The 19,370-nt window shown below is 45.7% G+C and overlaps 1 protein-coding gene across 3 annotated transcripts in view; it reads right to left on the bottom strand.

Moving 5' to 3' along the window:
* Positions 1–10,578: 10,578 nt before the first annotated feature.
* PGLS (6-phosphogluconolactonase) overlaps positions 10,579–19,370 on the bottom strand; it is a 28,042-nt gene continuing 19,250 nt past the window's right edge. For 2 of the 3 annotated variants that reach the window (XM_069766770.1, XM_069766771.1), the window contains exons 4-6: positions 18,140–18,241; positions 16,948–17,088; positions 10,579–11,303 (exon numbers count right to left, since the gene is read on the bottom strand). In XM_069766770.1, the coding sequence (XP_069622871.1) occupies positions 11,169–11,303; positions 16,948–17,088; positions 18,140–18,241 (378 nt within the window). In that variant the 3' untranslated portion in view covers positions 10,579–11,168. The remainder of the gene's footprint in view (positions 11,304–16,947; positions 17,089–18,139; positions 18,242–19,370) is intronic. The other variant, XM_069766772.1, reaches the window with a different exon arrangement.

The raw sequence follows: 19,370 nt of genomic DNA, 5'->3' as shown, positions 1-19,370 counted from the left end.
ATGACGAGAAGATAACCAAACCAGATCCCCAACACGAAGTCGGGGACCCACACGGCGTCTGCGATTAGCGAAAAGTTGAGCCTTCTCCTGGGACAAGGTCAAATTGTCCACTACCTGAGTCCAAATCTGCTGCAACCTGTCCACCACAGTATCCACACCAGGACAGTCCGAAGACTCAACCTGTCCTGAAGAGAAACGAGGATGGAACCCAGAATTGCAGAAAAACGGCGAAACCAAGGTAGCCGAGCTGGCCCGATTATTAAGGGCGAACTCAGCCAAAGGCAAAAAGGACACCCAGTCATCCTGATCAGCAGAAACAAAGCATCTCAGATATGTTTCCAAGGTCTGATTGGTTCGTTCGGTCTGGCCATTAGTCTGAGGATGGAAAGCCGAGGAAAAAGACAAGTCAATGCCCATCCTACCACAAAAGGCTCGCCAAAACCTCGAAACAAACTGGGAACCTCTGTCAGAAACAATATTCTCTGGAATGCCATGCAAACGAACCACATGCTGGAAGAACAAAGGCACCAAATCAGAGGAGGAAGGCAATTTAGACAAGGGTACCAGATGGACCATCTTAGAAAAGCGATCACAGACCACCCAAATGACTGACATCTTTTGAGAAACGGGAAGGTCAGAAATAAAATCCATAGAGATATGTGTCCAAGGCCTCTTCGGGACCGGCAAGGGCAAAAGCAACCCACTGGCACGAGAACAGCAGGGCTTAGCCCGAGCACAAATCCCACAGGACTGCACAAAAGTACGCACATCCCGCGACAGAGAGGGCCACCAAAAGGATCTAGCCACTAACTCTCTGGTACCAAAGATTCCAGGATGACCAGCCAACACCGAACAATGAAGTTCAGAGATAACTCTATTCGTCCACCTATCAGGGACAAACAGTTTCTCCGCTGGGCAACGATCAGGTTTATTAGCCTGAAATTTTTGCAGCACCCGCCGCAAATCAGGGGAGATGGCAGACACAATTACTCCTTCCTTGAGGATACCCGCCGGCTCAGATAAACCCGGAGAGTCGGGCACAAAACTCCTAGACAGAGCATCCGCCTTCACATTTTTAGAGCCCGGAAGGTACGAAATCACAAAGTCAAAACTGCCAAAAAACAACGACCAACGAGCTTGTCTAGGATTCAAGCGCTTGGCAGACTCGAGATAAGTCAAGTTCTTATGATCAGTCAATACCACCACGCGATGCTTAGCTCCTTCAAGCCAATGACGCCACTCCTCGAATGCCCACTTCATGGCCAGCAACTCTCGGTTGCCCACATCATAATTTCGCTCAGCAGGCGAAAACTTCCTGGAAAAGAAAGCGCATGGTTTCATCACTGAGCAACCAGAACCTCTCTGTGACAAAACAGCCCCTGCTCCAATCTCAGAAGCATCAACCTCGACCTGGAACGGAAGAGAAACATCTGGTTGACAAAACACAGGGGCAGAAGAAAAACGACGCTTCAACTCTTGAAAAGCTTCCACAGCAGCAGAAGACCAATTGACCACATCAGCACCCTTCTTGGTCAAATCGGTCAATGGTTTGGCAACACTAGAAAAATTGCAGATGAAGCGACGATAAAAATTAGCAAAGCCCAGGAACTTTTGCAGACTTTTCAGAGATGTCGGCTGAGTCCAATCATGGATGGCTTGGACCTTAACCGGATCCATCTCGATAGTAGAAGGGGAAAAGATGAACCCCAAAAATGAAACCTTCTGCACACCAAAGAGACACTTTGATCCCATCACAAACAAAGAATTAGCACGCAGGACCTGAAAAACCGTTCTGACCTGCTTCACGAGACTCCCAATCATCCGAAAAGATCAAAATGTCATCCAAGTACACAATCAGGAATTTATCCAGGTACTCACGGAAGATGTCATGCATAAAGGATTGAAACACTGATGGAGCATTGGCAAGTCCGAACGGCATCACTAGATACTCAAAATGACCCTCGGGCGTATTAAATGCAGTTTTCCATTCATCGCCTTGCCTGATTCTCACCAGATTATACGCACCACGAAGATCTATCTTAGTGAACCAACTAGCCCCCTTAATCCGAGCAAACAAATCAGATAACAATGGCAAGGGGTACTGAAATTTAACAGTGATCTTATTAAGAAGGCGGTAATCTATACACGGTCTCAGCGAACCATCCTTCTTGGCTACAAAAAAGAACCCTGCTCCTAATGGCGACGATGACGGGCGAATATGCCCCTTCTCCAGGGATTCCTTCACATAACTGCGCATAGCGGTGTGCTCAGGCACGGATAAATTAAACAGTCGACCTTTTGGGAATTTACTACCAGGAATCAAATTGATAGCACAATCACAATCCCTATGCGGAGGCAGGGCATCGGACTTGGGCTCATCAAATACATCCCGGTAATCAGACAAGAACTCTGGAACCTCAGAAGGGGTGGATGACGAAATTGACAGAAATGGAACATCACCATGTACCCCCTGACAACCCCAGCTGGACACCAACATGGAATTCCAATCCAATACTGGATTATGGGCTTGTAGCCATGGCAACCCCAACACGACCACATCATGCAGATTATGCAACACCAGAAAGCGAATAACCTCCTGATGTGCAGGAGCCATGCACATGGTCAGCTGGGTCCAGTATCGAGGCTTATTCTTGGCCAAAGGTGTAGCATCAATTCCTCTCAATGGAATAGGACACTGCAAGGGCTCCAATAAAAACCCACAACGTTTAGCATAATCCAAGTCCATCAAATTCAGGGCAGCGCCTGAATCCACAAACGCCATGACAGAATACGACGACAAGGAGCATATCAAGGTAACGGACAGAAGAAATTTGGACTGTACAGTACCAATGGCGGCAGACCTAGCGAACCGCTTAGTGCGCTTAGGACAATCAGAGATAGCATGAGTGGAATCACCACAGTAGAAACACAGCCCATTCAGACGTCTGTGTTCTTGCCGTTCAACTCTGGTCATAGTCCTATCGCACTGCATAGGCTCAGGTTTAATCTCAGGTAATACCGCCAAATGGTACACAGATTTACGCTCACGCAAGCGTCGACCGATCTGAATGGCCAAAGACATAGACTCATTCAAACCAGCGGGCATAGGAAATCCCACCATGACATCCTTAATGGCTTCAGAGAGACCCTTTCTGAAAATGGCTGCAAGCGCAGATTCATTCCATTCAGTGAGCACGGACCATTTTCTAAATTTCTGGCAATATAGCTCTATCTCATCCTGAGCCTGACAAAGAGCCAGCAAATTTTTTTCTGCCTGATCTACTGAATTAGGCTCATCGTACAGCAATCCAAGCGCCAGGAAAAACGCATCGATACCACTCAATGCAGGATCTCCTGACGCAAGAGAAAATGCCCAGTCCTGAGGGTCGCCACGCAAAAAAGAAATGACGATCCTAACCTGTTGCGCTGGGTCACCAGAGGAGCGAGGTTTCAAAGCCAGAAACAGTTTACAATTATTCTTGAAACTCAGAAATTTAGTTCTATCTCCAAAAAACAAATCTGGAATAGGAATTCTCGGTTCTAACAAAGAATTCTGAACCACAAAATTTTGAATATCTTGAACTCTTGCCGTGAGCTGATCTACACATGAAGACAGACCTTTAATGTCCATTGTAACACCTGTGTCCTGAACCACCCAAATGTCTAGGGGAAAAAAAAGACAAATCACAGTGCAAAGGAAAAAAAATGGTCTCAGAACTTCTTTTTTCCCTCTATTGAGAATCATTAGTACTTTTGGCTTCCTGTACTGTTATGATAGGCAATTCAGTAACACAATGTACATAGCGATCAGAGCACATACAGTGATCTGACAATAACCCAAAATAATAGAACGAGCTCTGAGACGTGGGAACTCTGCAGACCGCAATTCCTGATCCTCTCCAAACACAACTAGAGGCAGCTGTGGATTGCGCCTAACGCTCCCTATGCAACTCGGCACAGCCTGAGAAACTAACTAGCCTGAAGATAGAAAAATAAGCCTACCTTGCCTCAGAGAAATACCCCAAAGGAAAAGGCAGCCCCCCACATATAATGACTGTGAGTAAGATGAAAAGACAAACGTAGGGATGAAATAGATTCAGCAAAGTGAGGCCCGATATTCTAGACAGAACGAGGATAGGAAAGATAACTTTGCGGTCTACACAAAACCCTAAAGAAAACCACGCAAAGGGGGCAAAAAGACCCTCCGTACCGAACTAACGGCACGGAGGTACACCCTTTGCGTCCCAGAGCTTCCAGCAAAACAAATAGACAAGCTGGACAGAAAAAATAGCAACAAATAGAAAAGAAGCACTTAGCTATGCAGAGCAGCAGGCCACAGGAATGATCCAGAGAAACACAAGTCCAACACTGGAACATTGACAGGAAGCATGGATCAAAGCATCAGGTGGAGTTAAGTAGAGAAGCAGCTAACGACCTCACCAGATCACCTGAGGGAGGAAACTCAGAAGCTGCAGTACCACTTTCCTCCACAAACGGAAGCTCCCAGAGAGAATCAGCCGAAGTACCACTTGTGACCACAGGAGTGAACTCTGCCACAGAACAACACATTATGACATCATCATCGCTGTGCCCGCCTGGCGGCATCGACCAATCAGAGACGCGGGATGTCTACGTCCTTTATGACATCATCGTCGCTGTGCCCGGTGATTCTGAGACAGTTTTTTCGTGACATATTGTACTTCATATTAGTGGTAACATTTCTTTGATATTACTTGCAATTATTAATGAAAAAACGGAAATATGGCGAAAATTTTTAAAATTTTGCAATTTTCAAACTTTGTATTTTTATGCCCTTAAATCATAGAGATATGTCACGAAAAATAGTTAATAAATAACATTTCCCACATGTCTACATTTTTACAACACCTTTTTTTTTTTAGGGACCACATCACATTTGAAGTCATTTTGAGGGGTCTATACGATAGAAAATAACGAAGTGTGACACCATTCTAAAAACTACACCCCTCAAGGTTCTCAAAACCACATTCAAGAAGTTTATTAACCCTTTACATGCTTCACAGGAACTGAAACAATGTGGAAGGAAAAAATGAACATTTAACTTTTTTTTGCAAACATTTTAATTCAGAACCATTTTTTTATTTTCACAAGTGTAAAAACAGAAATGTAACCATAAATTTTGTTATGCAATTTCTCCTGAATACGCCAATACCCCATATGTGGGGGTAAACCACTTTTTGGGCGCACAGCAGAGCTTGGAAGAGGAGTGCCGTTTTACTTTTTCAATGTAGAATTGTCTGGAATTGAGATCGGACGCCATGTCGCGTTTGGAGAGCCCCTGATGTGCCTAAACAGTGGAAACCCCCCACAAGTGACACCATTTTGGAAACTAGACCCCTTAAGGAACATATCTAGATGTGTGGTGAGCACTTTGAACCTTCCAAGAGCTTCACAGAAGTTTATAACGTAGAGCCGTGAAAATAAAAAAATCGCATTTGTTTACATAAAAATGATCTTTTCACCCACAAATTCTTATTTTCACAAGGGTAGCAGGAGAAATTAGACCACAAAAGTTGTAGTGCAATTTCTCCTGAGTACGTCAATACCCCATATGTGGGGGTAAACCACTTTTTGGGCGCACAGCAGAGCTTGGAAGAGGAGTGCCGTTTTACTTTTTCAATGTAGAATTGTCTGGAATTGAGATCGGACGCCATGTCGCGTTTGGAGAGCCCCTGATGTGCCTAAACAGTGGAAACCCCCCACAAGTGACACCATTTTGGAAACTAGACCCCTTAAGGAACATATCTAGATGTGTGGTGAGAACTTTGAATGCCCAAGTGCTTCACAGAAGTTTAGAATTCAGAGTCGTGAAAATAAAAAAATATTTTTTTTTTCCACAAAAAATATTTTGTAGCCCCCAAGTTTTTATTTTCACAAGGGTAACAGGAGAAATTGGACCCCAAAAGTTGTTGTCCAATTGATCCCGAGTACGCTGATGCCCCATATGTGGGGGTAACCCACTGTTTGGGCACATGGCAGAGCTTAGAAGGGAGGGAGCACCATTTGACTTTTTGAGCGCAAAATTGGCTGTCGTGTTTGGAGACCCCCTGATGTACCTAAACAGTGGAAACTCCCCAATTCTAGCTCCAACCCTAACCCCAACACACCCCTAACCCTAATCCCAACCCGATCCATAATCCTAATCACTAACCCTAACGATAATCACAACCCTTACCCCAAAACAACCCTAATGTCAACCCTAACCATAACCCTAATCAAAACCCTAAATCCAACACACCCCTAATCCTAATCTCAACCCTAACCTCAAACCTAACCCTAATCCCAATACATCCCTAATCACAACCCTAACCTTAACCCTAATCCCAAACCTAACCCTAATCCCAAGCGTAACCCTAATGCCAACCCTAACCATAATACCAACCCTAATCCAAACCCTAACCCTAATCCCAACTCTAACCCTAACTTTAGCCCCAACCCTAGCCCTAACTTTAGCCCCAACCTTAACCCTAGCCCTAAGGCTACTTTCACACTTGCGTCGTTTGGCATCCGTTGCAATCCGTCGTTTTGGACAAAAACGGATCCTGCAAATGTGCCCGCAGGATGCGTTTTTTGCCCATAGACTTGTATTGCCGACGGATCGTGACGGATGGCCACACGTCGCGTCCGTCGTGCAATGGATCAGTTGTGTTTTGGCGGACCATCGGCACAAAAAACGTTCAATGTAATGTTTTTTTTGTACGTCGCGTCAGCCATTTCTGACCGCGCATGCGTGGCCGTAACTCCGCCCCCTCCTCCCCAGGACATAGATTGGGCAGCGGATGCATTGAAAAACTACATCCGCTGCCCACGTTGTGCACAATTTTCACAACGTGCGTCGGTATGTCAGGCCGACGCATTGCGACGGCCCCGTACCGACGTAAGTGTGAAAGAAGCCTAACCCTAAATTTAGCCCCAACCCTAAATTTAGCCCCAACCCTAACCCTGAATTTAGCCCCAACCCTAACCCTAAATTTAGCCCCAACCCTAACCCTAGCCCGAACCCTAACCCTAGCCCTAACCCTAGCTCTAACCCTAGCCCTAACCCTAATTTTAGCCCCAACTGCTCTTCTCCTGCCGGCCGGCAGATGGCGACAGATGGCGGGCGCACTGCGTATGCGCCCGCCATTTTCTTTTGCCAAGAAGACGCTGGCGGCCAGGAGGAGCAGCAGGAGGACCCAGGGACACCGGTAAGTATAATAGGGTCCCCGAATCCCCCTATTTCTCTGTCCTCTGATGTGCGATCACATCAGAGGACAGAGAATTACACTTTGCTCTTTTTTTTTTTTGCGGTTGCCGGTAAACAGTTAATTACCGGCGATCGCAAAACAGGGGTCGGTAAAACCGACCCCGATCATGTTCTTTGGGGTCTCGGCTACTCCCGGCAGCCAAGACCCCAAAGATTCTCCCGGTGCCGGCCGGCGGGCACACTGCGCATGCGCCTGCCATTTTGAAGATGGCGGCGCCCATCGGGAGCCACGAGGAGCACCGGGGGAGACAGGTAAGTATTGGGGGGCTACCTGGGACCCCATTTCTCTGTCCTCTGATGTGCGATCACATCGGAGGACAGAGAAATTAAAAAGAAATCGCGGTTTGTTTGTTTTTTGCAATCGCCGGTAAACGGTTAATTATCGGCGATCGCAAATGCGGGGTCGGTAAAAAAAACCCCGAATCATGTTCTCTGGGGTCTCGGCTACCCCTGGCAGCCGAGACCCCGGAGAAAATCCGACTCTGGGGGGCGCTATTTACTTTTTCGACAGCGCCGTTAGTTAACGGTGCTGTGGTTTAAGTACCCTTAGCGGCCGCCGTTAAAAGGCGTATCGGCGGTCGTTAAGGGGTTAATAATAGATTTAAAAAAATAATAATTCTGGAATTGGAGATAGAACATTTCTATCGACTCCACCCATAACTAGTTCCAAATTCAACCCCAAAGCCCTGGTTATGAGTTCCAGCTGTTGGACTCCCCAGCAATCCGTGAAATTATGCCCTCTCCCACGGAGAAACTAACTTTAAAACTTGGAACAAATCCTTTAGTTTTAAGTTGACCAAAACCAAAAATTTCAACCAAAACTATTGTTTGTTGGGTGAAATTTGATAACAATCCTCCTAGATAACAGATCACAGACCGTCAAGGTCTAAAAAAGTTTTCAAATTTTCACCCAACAGTCAATGGGCCACAAACGATTGGTCCAATTGGCCATCAACCTTTTCAGGAAGCTCCAAGTTCTGCTGTCTGCTTAGTCTTGTGTTCTGCTCAGAGACCCTACTATCTACAGGTTTTTTTTTTAGAGTTTTACCTGCCGATTGCGGTTACGTCTTGATGGAATAACGGTATTCCAGACTTCGTTCACATGAACCAGAAGGGTGGGGAGTTTTTCATATCACCAATTTCAACACTGCTGCTCAGTTTGGTGTTGAAGCGCTTCATACTTTTTGAACTTTGTAATTCAAGGGTACCTGTCAGGTAAAAAACAAACAAACAACAAAAAAACTATTACCCTACAGATACCCACCTCCACTTGTCTGCCTCCCATCCTGAATAATCCGCTGTCCTTGCTGAATCACATACCGTCTGGCAAGTCCGCCATGCCATCACTTTTGGTTCGTATTTCTTACTCTGACCTTCGGCGTAGAGAATCAGATGAGCCCATAATTTATTATACTGGAGTGACGTGCCATTCATACATACATGCATATGACCGCTGCAGCCAATCACTAGTTTAGTAACCTTATGCAGTACATGCTAGCCATGAAGGAATTTGAGAACATGAACTTCATGGAACAAGTGTCATTGAAATGTATGTATGCCATGACTCAAAAAAAAAGAAAGATAATTTATGGAGATAAAGCATCCTGCCATACCGGTGATTTATGGACTTCTGAAAATCCACAAGGTCGTGTCTCCACCACCCCTTTATCTGATTGTTTTCGATTTTGGTTCTGCCTTTGAAAACTGATGTACTTGGTTGGACACTTATCTTCAACCTCTTGCTCCACTAGTACTTAGAATTCTACATAATAGGAATCATATGTCCTGATTAACACGCAGCGTACAAGCATTGCACCCCAGTACCATTATAACTACTATATTTTTGCAAATGATCACTAAGTGCCTTCAAGGCCATATAATGGGGATCATTTAATGGGGGGATCATATAATGGGGATCATATACTGGGGGATCATTATATTGTGTGAGGCAGTGACCGATGTTACATGCGAGGGTCGCTATGTGTCCCCCAGGCTGTGCAAAGAAGCATATGGTGGCCGTGGGCATGCATTGCAGTCACAGGCTTAGCTGTGATTGCAATGCAGAATAAAAGTAAGTGTTGGTTGTGGGCAAGCTATTTGACCAAGGCAGATTTACGAAAACCTGCTCTGGGCTTTTACTTTTGAAATGGACTACAGAATGGTAGTGGGGCAGTCCGTTGTCTTCCCGGACGGGTTTTCCATGTGGCCTCGCCACAGGTTCCTTGTAAAAAAAACCCTGCAGGAAAAGGTTGGGTGTGTCAGTTTGGTTTTTGCAAGACTGCAGAGCGGAAGGCTCTGTAGAGCTCCCTCTGTGTGAAGCAACACAGAACCTAAGCGGAGCCAAAAGGCCTGGCACCCCTCAGTGTCCACGGTGGTGCAGTCGTCCACGGTAACCGTTCCCGGTTACGGACTGTCCTGCTTCCCGACTCCGATCCGGAGGATCCTATTTACTTTGTTCTGTTTGAAAGTACGCTGACCATTAAAAAAAGAGACTTTGTTTTTGAACTTTTCCTGGGTCACTGCCTGTTTGTTACACTGCACCAACGGCGCTGCACGACAATGGCTATGAAGGCACTCAGTTATGATAATGATTTAAAACACTTCCTAATGGAAGTTATACATGAAAATAAACTGTTCATAGGGGAAGACTACTCCAAAATCCAGCACCATCTATTGGAAGTAGCAATTGTAAGAGTCAAAATCAACCAATTATCAATCATGACTTGAACCAGAAACTCAATTTGCAGATATATTTTGGGGAGTTTGCCCCTCATCAGTGCAAAGCAGTTCTGCTTAGGCTGGGTGAGGGGCTTCTGGCAAGGAGTCAAAGGGATCTCCTCTGGGAATCTAAGGGCTTGTTCACACATTGCATTTTTGTTGTGTTTCAAGGATACAAAATGCTGCTCTTTACAGTATGTGTTGAAATGTCACGCACAGAGTTTTTTTTTCCTTGTGCATTTTGCTGAAAACCCTCCAACTAAATGTAAGAAAATGAGGTGAATGCCACTCTTATGTAAGAAATTATGTCAGTCATTATGTAATCAGCGGTACATTATTTATATCCTGGAGCTCAGGTCCCATTCATTTCAATAAGAGCTGAGCTGCAGTACCTGAGAATGACCACTACATGGTGTGAGGAGCTGAGGTTTTCATGCTTCTTGCAGCAGCGGCACTGCACAACAGCTGATGGGTGCTGGTGCCGGACCCCACCAATCTGATATTGATGTGTTCCTTTGCCTCCCGCCTGCTTGGTCCCATTCTGGAGATCGCACATGATGACACCACACTGGGGATGGAGGAGTTAGCATTTTATTACTGTGCAGTCACGTGACGCGCTCGGAATGTGCAAACTTTTTGGAAGCTGTGGCTCATCTGACTCAGAGGAGCTGATCCTAGCAGGAGGCAGATGTGAGAGGGGGACAGATCGTCAAAGGGTACAGCGGGCAGAGTCAAGAATATGGAGGGGGCGGAGATGAGGGGGAGTTCAGCAAAGCTTCATGTTCTGGCCAACTTGGGTCCTCGCCAGAGGTTTTGGCTACGGTTCTATGGGTTCCTCTCTACGTTCTTGGCTATCTATCCTGGTCCCGGTTCCAGTTCTGTCCATGACTGAGATGGCTGAGTGTTTGCATCCTTGGCTTTTGTTTCGGTTCTGTCTTTGGTCACGGCGCATCTCCATAACAATCACAATGTATAGCTTGTTTTGGTTTGTGTGTCTCTTCCCAGCCCGTGGCGGAGTTATCCTTGGCTTGACTATGATCTGTAGCTCTGCTCTGTCCGGCTCTCTGCTTCTGCCTGTGGCCCCGGTAGACCCAGGGATGAAGTGTGGGGAGCTCCGGACTCTGGTTCTGAACCGGCTCCGGATGCCGGCGTTCTTAGCGTAACATTACAGGACTGAGTGCTTCTCTACAGGGCAAGTTAAATCCCGAGCAGCAGGTTCATCGAGAAACCAGAGCAGTTTACCGTTTACTGGAGAGACCCGAGCGGCCGGCAATGGATCACACTCCTCCTGCAGGATGCGCTGGGAGAAACAGAAAAATGCGGTAAATAAATGGAATCGCTAATGGTTTATTTCACTTTTCAGGAATGTTTTGAAAATTGAATACAGGGTTATTTGTTCAAAATGCGCCTTTAAGGGATTTTCTAGGACTAAGGTTATATTACGTATTATTATTATTATTTATTGTTATAGCGCCATTTATTCCATGGCGCTTTACTTGTGAGGAAGGGTATACATAATAAAAACAAATACAATAATCTTAAACAATACAAGTCATAACTGGTACAGGAGGAGTGAGGACCCTGCCCGTGAAGGCTCACAATCTACAAGGGATGGGTAGGAGAGGGTAGAGCTGGTCGTGCAGCGGTTTGGTCGATCGGTGGGTACTGCAGGTTATAGGCTTGTCGGAAGAGGTTGGTCTTCAGGCTCTTTTTGAAGGTTTCGATGGTAGGTGAGAGTCTGATATATTGTGGTAGAGAGTTCCAGAGTAGGGGTGAGAGAAATCTTGTATACGATTGTGGGAAGAGGAGATAAGAGGGGAGTAGAGTAGGAGATCTTGTGAGGATCGGAAGTTGTGTGCAGGTAAGTACCGGGAGACGAGGTCACAGATATATGGAGGAGACAGGTTGTGGATGGCTTTGTACGTCATGGTTAGGGTTTTGTACTGGAGTCTCTGGGCAATGGGGAGCCAGTGAAGGGATTGACAGAGGGGAGAGGCAGGGGAATAGTGGGGGGACAGGTGGATTAGTCGGGCAGCAGAGTTTAGAATAGATTGGTGGGTTGCGAGAGTGTTCGAGGGGAGGCCACAGAGCAGGAGGTTGCAGTAGTCAAGGCGAGAGATGATGAGGGCATGGACTAGGGTTTTTGCAGATTCTTGGTTGAGGAATGAACGGATTTGTGAAATATTTTGAGTTGAAGTCGGCAGGAAGTGGAAAGGGCTTGGATATGTGGTTTGAAGGAGAGATCAGCGTCAAGGATTACCCCGAGGCAGCAAGCTTGTGGGACTGGGGAGAGTGGGCAGCCATTTACTGTAATGGATAGGTTTGTTGGGGGGGTCACGTGAGATGGGGGAAATATGATGAATTCTGTTTTGTCCATGTTAAGTTTCAGAAATCTAGCGGAGAAGAAGGATGAAATAGTGGACAGACATTGAGGGATTCTGATTAGTAGGGAGGTGATATCTGGTCCAGAGATGTAGATCTGTGTGTCATTAGCATTGAGATGATCCTGAAAGCCACGAGATTCTATGAGCTGTCCCAGGCCAAAGGTGTAAATGGAGAAGAGCAGGGGCCCTAGGACTGAACCTTGTGGGACTCCGACAGATAGGGTGTGAGGTGAGGAGGTGGTGTGTGAGTGGGAGACACTGAATGTCCGGTCTGTTGGGTATGATGAGATCCAGGATAGGGCCAAGTCTGTGATGCCAAGGGATGAGAGGGTCTGTAATAATAGGGAATGGTCCACTGTGTCAAAGGCAGCCGACAGGTCCAGGAGGAGGAGGACAGAGTAGTGTCGCTTGCTCTTGGCGGTTAAGAGGTCATTGGTGACCTTAGTTAGGGCAGTTTCAGTGGAGTGGTGTGACCGGAAGCCAGATTGTAAGCGGTCGAAGAGGGAGCAAGAAGAGAGATGGGAGGACAGTTCAAGGTAAACGTGTTGTTCCAGTAGCTTGGAGGCATAGGGGAGAAGTGATATAGGGCGATAGCTAGATATAGAGGATGGGTCAAGAGAAGGCTTTTTGAGGATAGGTGTGATGGAGGCATGTTTAAAGCCTGAGGGGAAAATACCAGTTGTTAGTGATAGGTTGAAGAGATGGGTTAGGGTTGGGATGAAGACTGTGGTGAGGTTTGGGATGAAGTGGGAAGGGATCGGGTCAAGTGCACAGGTGGTGAGATGTGATCTTGAGAGTAGAGTCGATCTTCTGTAATAGTGGAGAAGTTGGTTTTGGAGGCGGAGGGCTGGGAAGTCGGGAGGAAGGGCTCTGGGGGTTGTTGACCAAAACTGTCTCTGATGCTATCAATCTTCTGCTTGAAAAATGAGGCAAAGTCTTCAGCGGAGATAAGTGGGGAGGGAGGAGGTGCTGGGGGACGGAGGAGTGAGTTGAAGGTGTTGAATAACTGTTTAGGGTTGTGAGACAGGGAGGATATGAGAGATGAGAAGTAGGTTTGTTTAGCTGTGGCGAGTGTGGTCTTGAAAGTAGTGAGGGACTGTTTGAATGCGATGAAGTGCTCGTTGGAGTGGGATATTTTCCATCTATGCTCAGCAGCCCTGAAAGCTCGCCTCAGTTCTTTGGTCAGGTTGGTGTGCCAGGGCTGTCTGTTGATTTTGCGAGCTTTGGTATGTGTAAGCGGGGCAGCAGAATCCAAAGCTACAGCTATTGTGGTGTTATATAGAGCGGCAGCGTCATCCGCATTGTGTAAGGAATTTATATCTGTGAGAGGGAGGAGGGATTCAGAGAATGAGTGTAGGTCAAGGTGTTTAAGATTTCTGTGAGGGTGTGAATGTTTGTGGGGTGGGGATTGTAGAAATGGAGTGGAGAGGGAAGAGAATGCGAGAAGGTTGTGGTCAGAGAGAGGAAGAGGTGAGTTAGAGAGGTTAGATAGGGAGCAGAGGCGGGTGAAGATGAGGTCCAGTGTGTGGCCATCTTTGTGGGTGGCTGTAGAAGACCATTGAGTGAGGACGAAGGAGGAAGTGAGAGATAGAAGTTTAGCGGCAGCTGAGAGGGAAGTGTCAATGGGGATGTTGCAGTCGCCCATGATGATAGTAGGGATGTCCGAGGAAAGGAAATTAAGTAGCCAGGTGGTGAAGTGGTCAAAAAAGGTGGTGGCTGGCCCTGGGGGGCGGTAGATGACAGCTAGTTGGAGGTTCGAAGGGGGAGTAGATGCGCACAGAGTGCACCTCAAAGGAAGGGAGGGTAACAGAGGGTGGCAGTGGGATTGGGGTGAAGGAGCAGGTATCTGACAGGAAAAAACCAACTCCTCCGCAATGTTTGCTGCTGGGGTGGGGGGTGTGAGAAAGGTGGAAGCCACCATACGAAAGTGCAGCAGGAGAGGCTGTGTCAGAAGGGGTGAGCCAGGTTTCGGTGATGGCGAGGAAGGAAAGTTTGGTAGTAACAAAAAGATCATGGATGTAGGAAAGCTTGTTGCAGACAGAGCGAGCGTTCCACAGAGCTCCTGTTAGTGGGACTGGGAAAGCGGGGGCTGGGTGAATGGGTATAAGGTTAGAGAGGTTACGGAAGGTTGTGATAGAGCGTGGATGGGAGGTAGAAATGACTGTGGGAATATGGTGAGGAGGACCAGGATTTGGAGAGATATCACCAGCAGTGAGAAGGAGCAGAGAAAGTGTTAGCAGGTTGGAGCAGGAGAGGGCATGAGGTGGCTGTCTGTGTTTGGAGACAGAGGATTGTATGTTAAGGAACAGTTTTGAGGAGGAGGTGAGGTGGATGGGAGGATTGAAGAAGAGATGAACAGTTCCTTACTTGGTGTAGGGATCAGGGGAGTTAGCAGGACATGAAGGATTAAAGGGGTGAAAGTGAAAACAAACAGAAACATTGTTTACAGTGACTGGACAGTTACCTTCCGTTCCCTTCTGGTTCAATTCTGGTTTTAATTCTACATAATCTTCACACTTCTAGGACACACTTATAGGAATCACACTGCAGACTAAAGTCTATGCAGACTTGAGCTATGCAATATATGGAAAACTAAGTGCGTTCAGGTGTGAAGCAGAGAAGAGTGGTCTCTGCTCATCATGGTCAGACAATTAAGAGTGGACCAGATGCATACAATCACGCCAGAGTAAACAAGGTCATAAATAACACTAGGGTAGAGCTGGGGTTAGCTGAAAGGCATACCATGTGAATGCTAGGAGCAGAGGAAAGTCTGTGTGCAAAGCTGGGTGATATACTATGTGCACTTCATAGACAGACAGCAGGAGAGCTGGGTGGATGAACATACCATGAGAATGCTAGGTGCAGAGGCAAGTCTATGTGCAAAGCTGGGTGATATACTATGTGCACTTCATAGACAGACAGCAGGAGAGCTGGGTGGATGAACATACCATGAGAATGCTAGGTGCAGAGGCAAGTCTATGTGCAAAGCTGGGTGATATACTATGTGCACTTCATAGACAGACAGCAGGAGAGCTGGGTGGATGAACATACCATGAGAATGCTAGGTGCAGAGGCAAGTCTATGTGCAAAGCTGGGTGATATACTATGTGCACTTCATAGACAGCAGGTCGTATAACTAAATCTTTATAGGTTTTTTATATAATACAGTTCCTTGGTGGGAGTCCAGGTCTGTACACCACCCACTGATCACCCAAACCACTGTGCAAATGCGCAAATGCGCTCAGCCCACCAATCAGAAATGGTAATGTGCTGAGTGCGCACACAGTGGTGTATGGGCTCAACACAAAGTCTATGGGGCCTGTACATCGATGTACACACTCATACAGGAGATAAGCGTTTCTGTATGTTGAGCGGAGTGCTGTTACAAAGTGATTTCAACAATCGGTGAAGGTCTCAGAACCCAGAGCCTACCAATCTAACAAAATAAATAAATAACATTACCATTTAAAGTGTCTGAAGCCTTATGTATTTTTGCCTTGTTCTCACTAAAGGTCTCCTTATTTCTCACGCTGCGGTATGCAATGTTTAAAACGCACTGTGAGCAGTGGAAGATCATGCACGTAATGTCCGGCATTTGATCGGACATGGCGCTAACAAGCGAGGCTGTCGCATGACCTATAATTTGCAGACGTGTTTCAGGATGTTGCTCCTCGTCAGTGCAAAGCAGGAGATCTGATTTGGCTGTATGAGAGGCTTCTGACTGAGATCTAAGAGGTAACGTTTTTCCTTGTGGAGAGCGACATGCCCGTGTAAGGAAGCCTTGCTTTGCACTGATGAGGCGGTAACACAACCGAAACACGTGTCTGCAAATTGAGATTCTGATTTGGCTTTTATCCTAAGTCATATGGCAAGGGTCGATATTGACTTTTAGGCTATGTGCACACGTTCAGGATTTTCTGCAGAATTTTCCTGAACAAAACCGGACTTTTTCTGCAGGAAATAAGCATGCGTTTTTGATGCTTTTTTTGTGCGATTTTTGCTTGTTTTTTTCAGAGCTTCCCAATGCATTAAATAGCGGCAAAAATGTGAAAAATCCGCAAAATTAATGAACATGCTGTGTCTTTTACCGCGATCATGTGCACAAAAATTGCAGAATGCATTAAAAATGATGGGATGCTTAATGTGTGCGCTTTTTTAAGTGTTTATATAGCGTTTTTATCGCGAAAAAACTCGGAAAAAACGCGAATAATCCTGAACGTGTGCACACAGCCTTAGGTTTGCTACGTCCAGTGGATGGTGCTAGAGTTCTAGTCCTCTCCTTCTCTGAAGTGCCAATTTGCATATTTAATTTCCCAGAGAACTATTGAATGGCTTATAAGCCTCCTGACTCTGACATGCCAGGCACGTCGCTCTCCACAAGGAGAAACGTTACCCCCCCTAAATTAGGATATAAGGTGACTAAATCAAAATAAAACAACTTAATCCCAGAAATTCCCTTTAAATAATGTATGTGATATAGTGAATTTCGGGGGCCTATGAGGACATGATGTATGAAGTAGAAGAGGATTTGGGTGAAGAACTTGTTATTAGACGACTTACTTTTAAAACTGCAGCTTTTCCTTCTCCTGTGGCCACAAAGACGACCGTTTTAGCTGCGTTGATCACTGGGAGTGTGAGAGTGACCCTCTCCGGAGGAGGCTTGGGGGAGTCACTAATGGGAGCCACTATCTTATCTGACACCTGATGAAGAATCACAGAGGAGAAATGAAGGGAGTAAAGCCATAGGCACATATACCACTATGTGTACATGGCATTAATGTACTGTATATATGTAATGCAACCAAAAATACAGGTTTTTTTTTTAATTCTGTAGGTTCCTGTGAACATACATATTCCCTCATGCTATTTTATTGAAACTCTGAGGTTGACAACCTGCAGCTGCATCCCCCTCCACTCCCCAGGTCTAATATTTACTGTTTTACACAAGATAGATTTGCAGGGTCCGAGGATGCTTCTTAATATTAATGTGACTTTCCGATTAAACATCAAAATTAATGCTTAATACGTGTATCTTGTGCCAGCCTTTTGACATTTTGCGTCCGGTTCCCGGGCCCCCTATTCTGTCATCTAAGGTGGTCATTGGTAGTGCGAGACACTTCCTGACGCTCACCAATTGAACACTGCTTGTCACATAAGGATGAGATTTATTCCGATCTCATCCGTTTGGCGGCTGCTGTAATCCACTGTGGATTTTTGATTAAAAAAAAAAAAAATCCAGGTGGAAAATCAGCAGCAAAATCAGCGATCTAATAAAAATTGTGCAAGAACCTCCAATTTTGTAAGATTGATGAGGGTAAAGGGTGATCCTCATATTTTGGATCCCCAGTTGTAGCTGGTGAAAAAGATTACGCCGACTGTCTGTAGCATTGATCGTGAAAAATAATTTCCATACTGATATAAAAGTGATATGCCAATCTACTTTTGATAAAATAGGGGATAATTTATTGACCCTATGGGCCCCCAGAGATCCAGAAAACGAGGACCTGAACCCCCTCTGATGGACCACTGTTGACATAGTGGGTGGCCTGATCTAGCATCATCGGCATGCTTGAAAACCATGTTTGAGTCCTCGCGGTTGCAAGTCTCGCGGCTGTTCGACAGCTGCAACATATGAAGGGATTGCCTAAAGCGTGCCAAAGACACTCGGATAGCACCCGAGCATGCCCAGATAACACCTCATCCGAGCACGCTCGCTCATCACTACTGCTTACATTAGGGTGGAAGAGTTTACCTGTAGGAGAGGGTGTCCTGGGAAGAGTGAAGCCGTGTGCCCATCTGGTCCAGTTCCTAAAATCAGCATGTCAAAAATCGGGAGGTCAATCCCGGGGAAGATCTAAGAAAAATGAACAAGTTTCCAAGTGAAGAACAGAACAAACAACACATGGCATCTCTGAATAATTGGGATTTTTTTCCCCTATCTGGTCTATTAACCTGAGCTGCGCAAGTATGGCGAGACTCCCTTCAGGCTACGTTCACACATCCGTATTTTCGGTATGAGAGCTGTCCATGGAAAACACTGACCTCACACGGACAGCAATGTCATCAGGGCTTGCTCAGATTACTTTTTTTTTTTTGCTTTTATTTGTACACAAACCAGATGTTCGCAGGAAAAAAAAAATTCCTATCAGGTCTTCTGTATTACGGATGAGATTTGCCTACTCCAAGGCTACGAGTGCACAAGAAGTCCCAGACAGAACAACTGTACGGGACCGGATTTTTACGGATATATTGCAATCATTAACATAAAAAGTTCACATTTTATTCTCTGCTCATGTATAAAAACTACCGTAATCCAAAACAAAGAAAAATCATCCGTTAATTCTGGATGAAAAAAAAAAAGACTTTTTTTATACGTCCAAGTGAACGTAGCCTTAAAGGGGGACCGTCGCTTTAGGTTTTTATTTTATAAATCAATAGCACATGTGAAAATAAGAAATGATGTAATATATCTTTTCCGAGAAATCTACTTCTTTCTTCTCCAGGACTGATCATTAATTCTCCATAGTCTCAATTCACGGAGAAAATCTATATTCAGTGAAGGCAGATTTTCACATTACAGAGATAGTAGATGACAGTTGGTGCTTATAAGATTCTATGGAGAGGGGAGAAAGGAGGAGCTCCGCCTCTAGCTCCTTCCTGCCCTTATTTTCTTCATAGACTTATCAGTAGCAACTGTATTACATTACTGAGATAGAAGATGGCAGTCTCTACTAATAAGATTCTATGTAGGGGAGAACAGAAGGGAGGAGCTAGAGGCAGAACCCCTCCTTTCTCCCTCTTCATAGAATCTTACAAGCACCAACAGTCATCTCCTATCTCAGTAATGTAATACAGTCTCTACTGATAAGACTATGTAGAGGGCTCTACTCCATAGAATCTTACAAGCACCAACTATCATCTCCTATCTCAGTAATGTAATACAGTCTCTACTGATAAGACTATGTAGAGGGCTCTACTCCATA

Source organism: Ranitomeya imitator, chromosome 4 (assembly GCF_032444005.1).
Source record: "Ranitomeya imitator isolate aRanImi1 chromosome 4, aRanImi1.pri, whole genome shotgun sequence".
NCBI classification, from domain to species: domain Eukaryota; kingdom Metazoa; phylum Chordata; class Amphibia; order Anura; family Dendrobatidae; genus Ranitomeya; species Ranitomeya imitator.
This window is presented reverse-complemented; position numbering and strand designations above follow the sequence as displayed.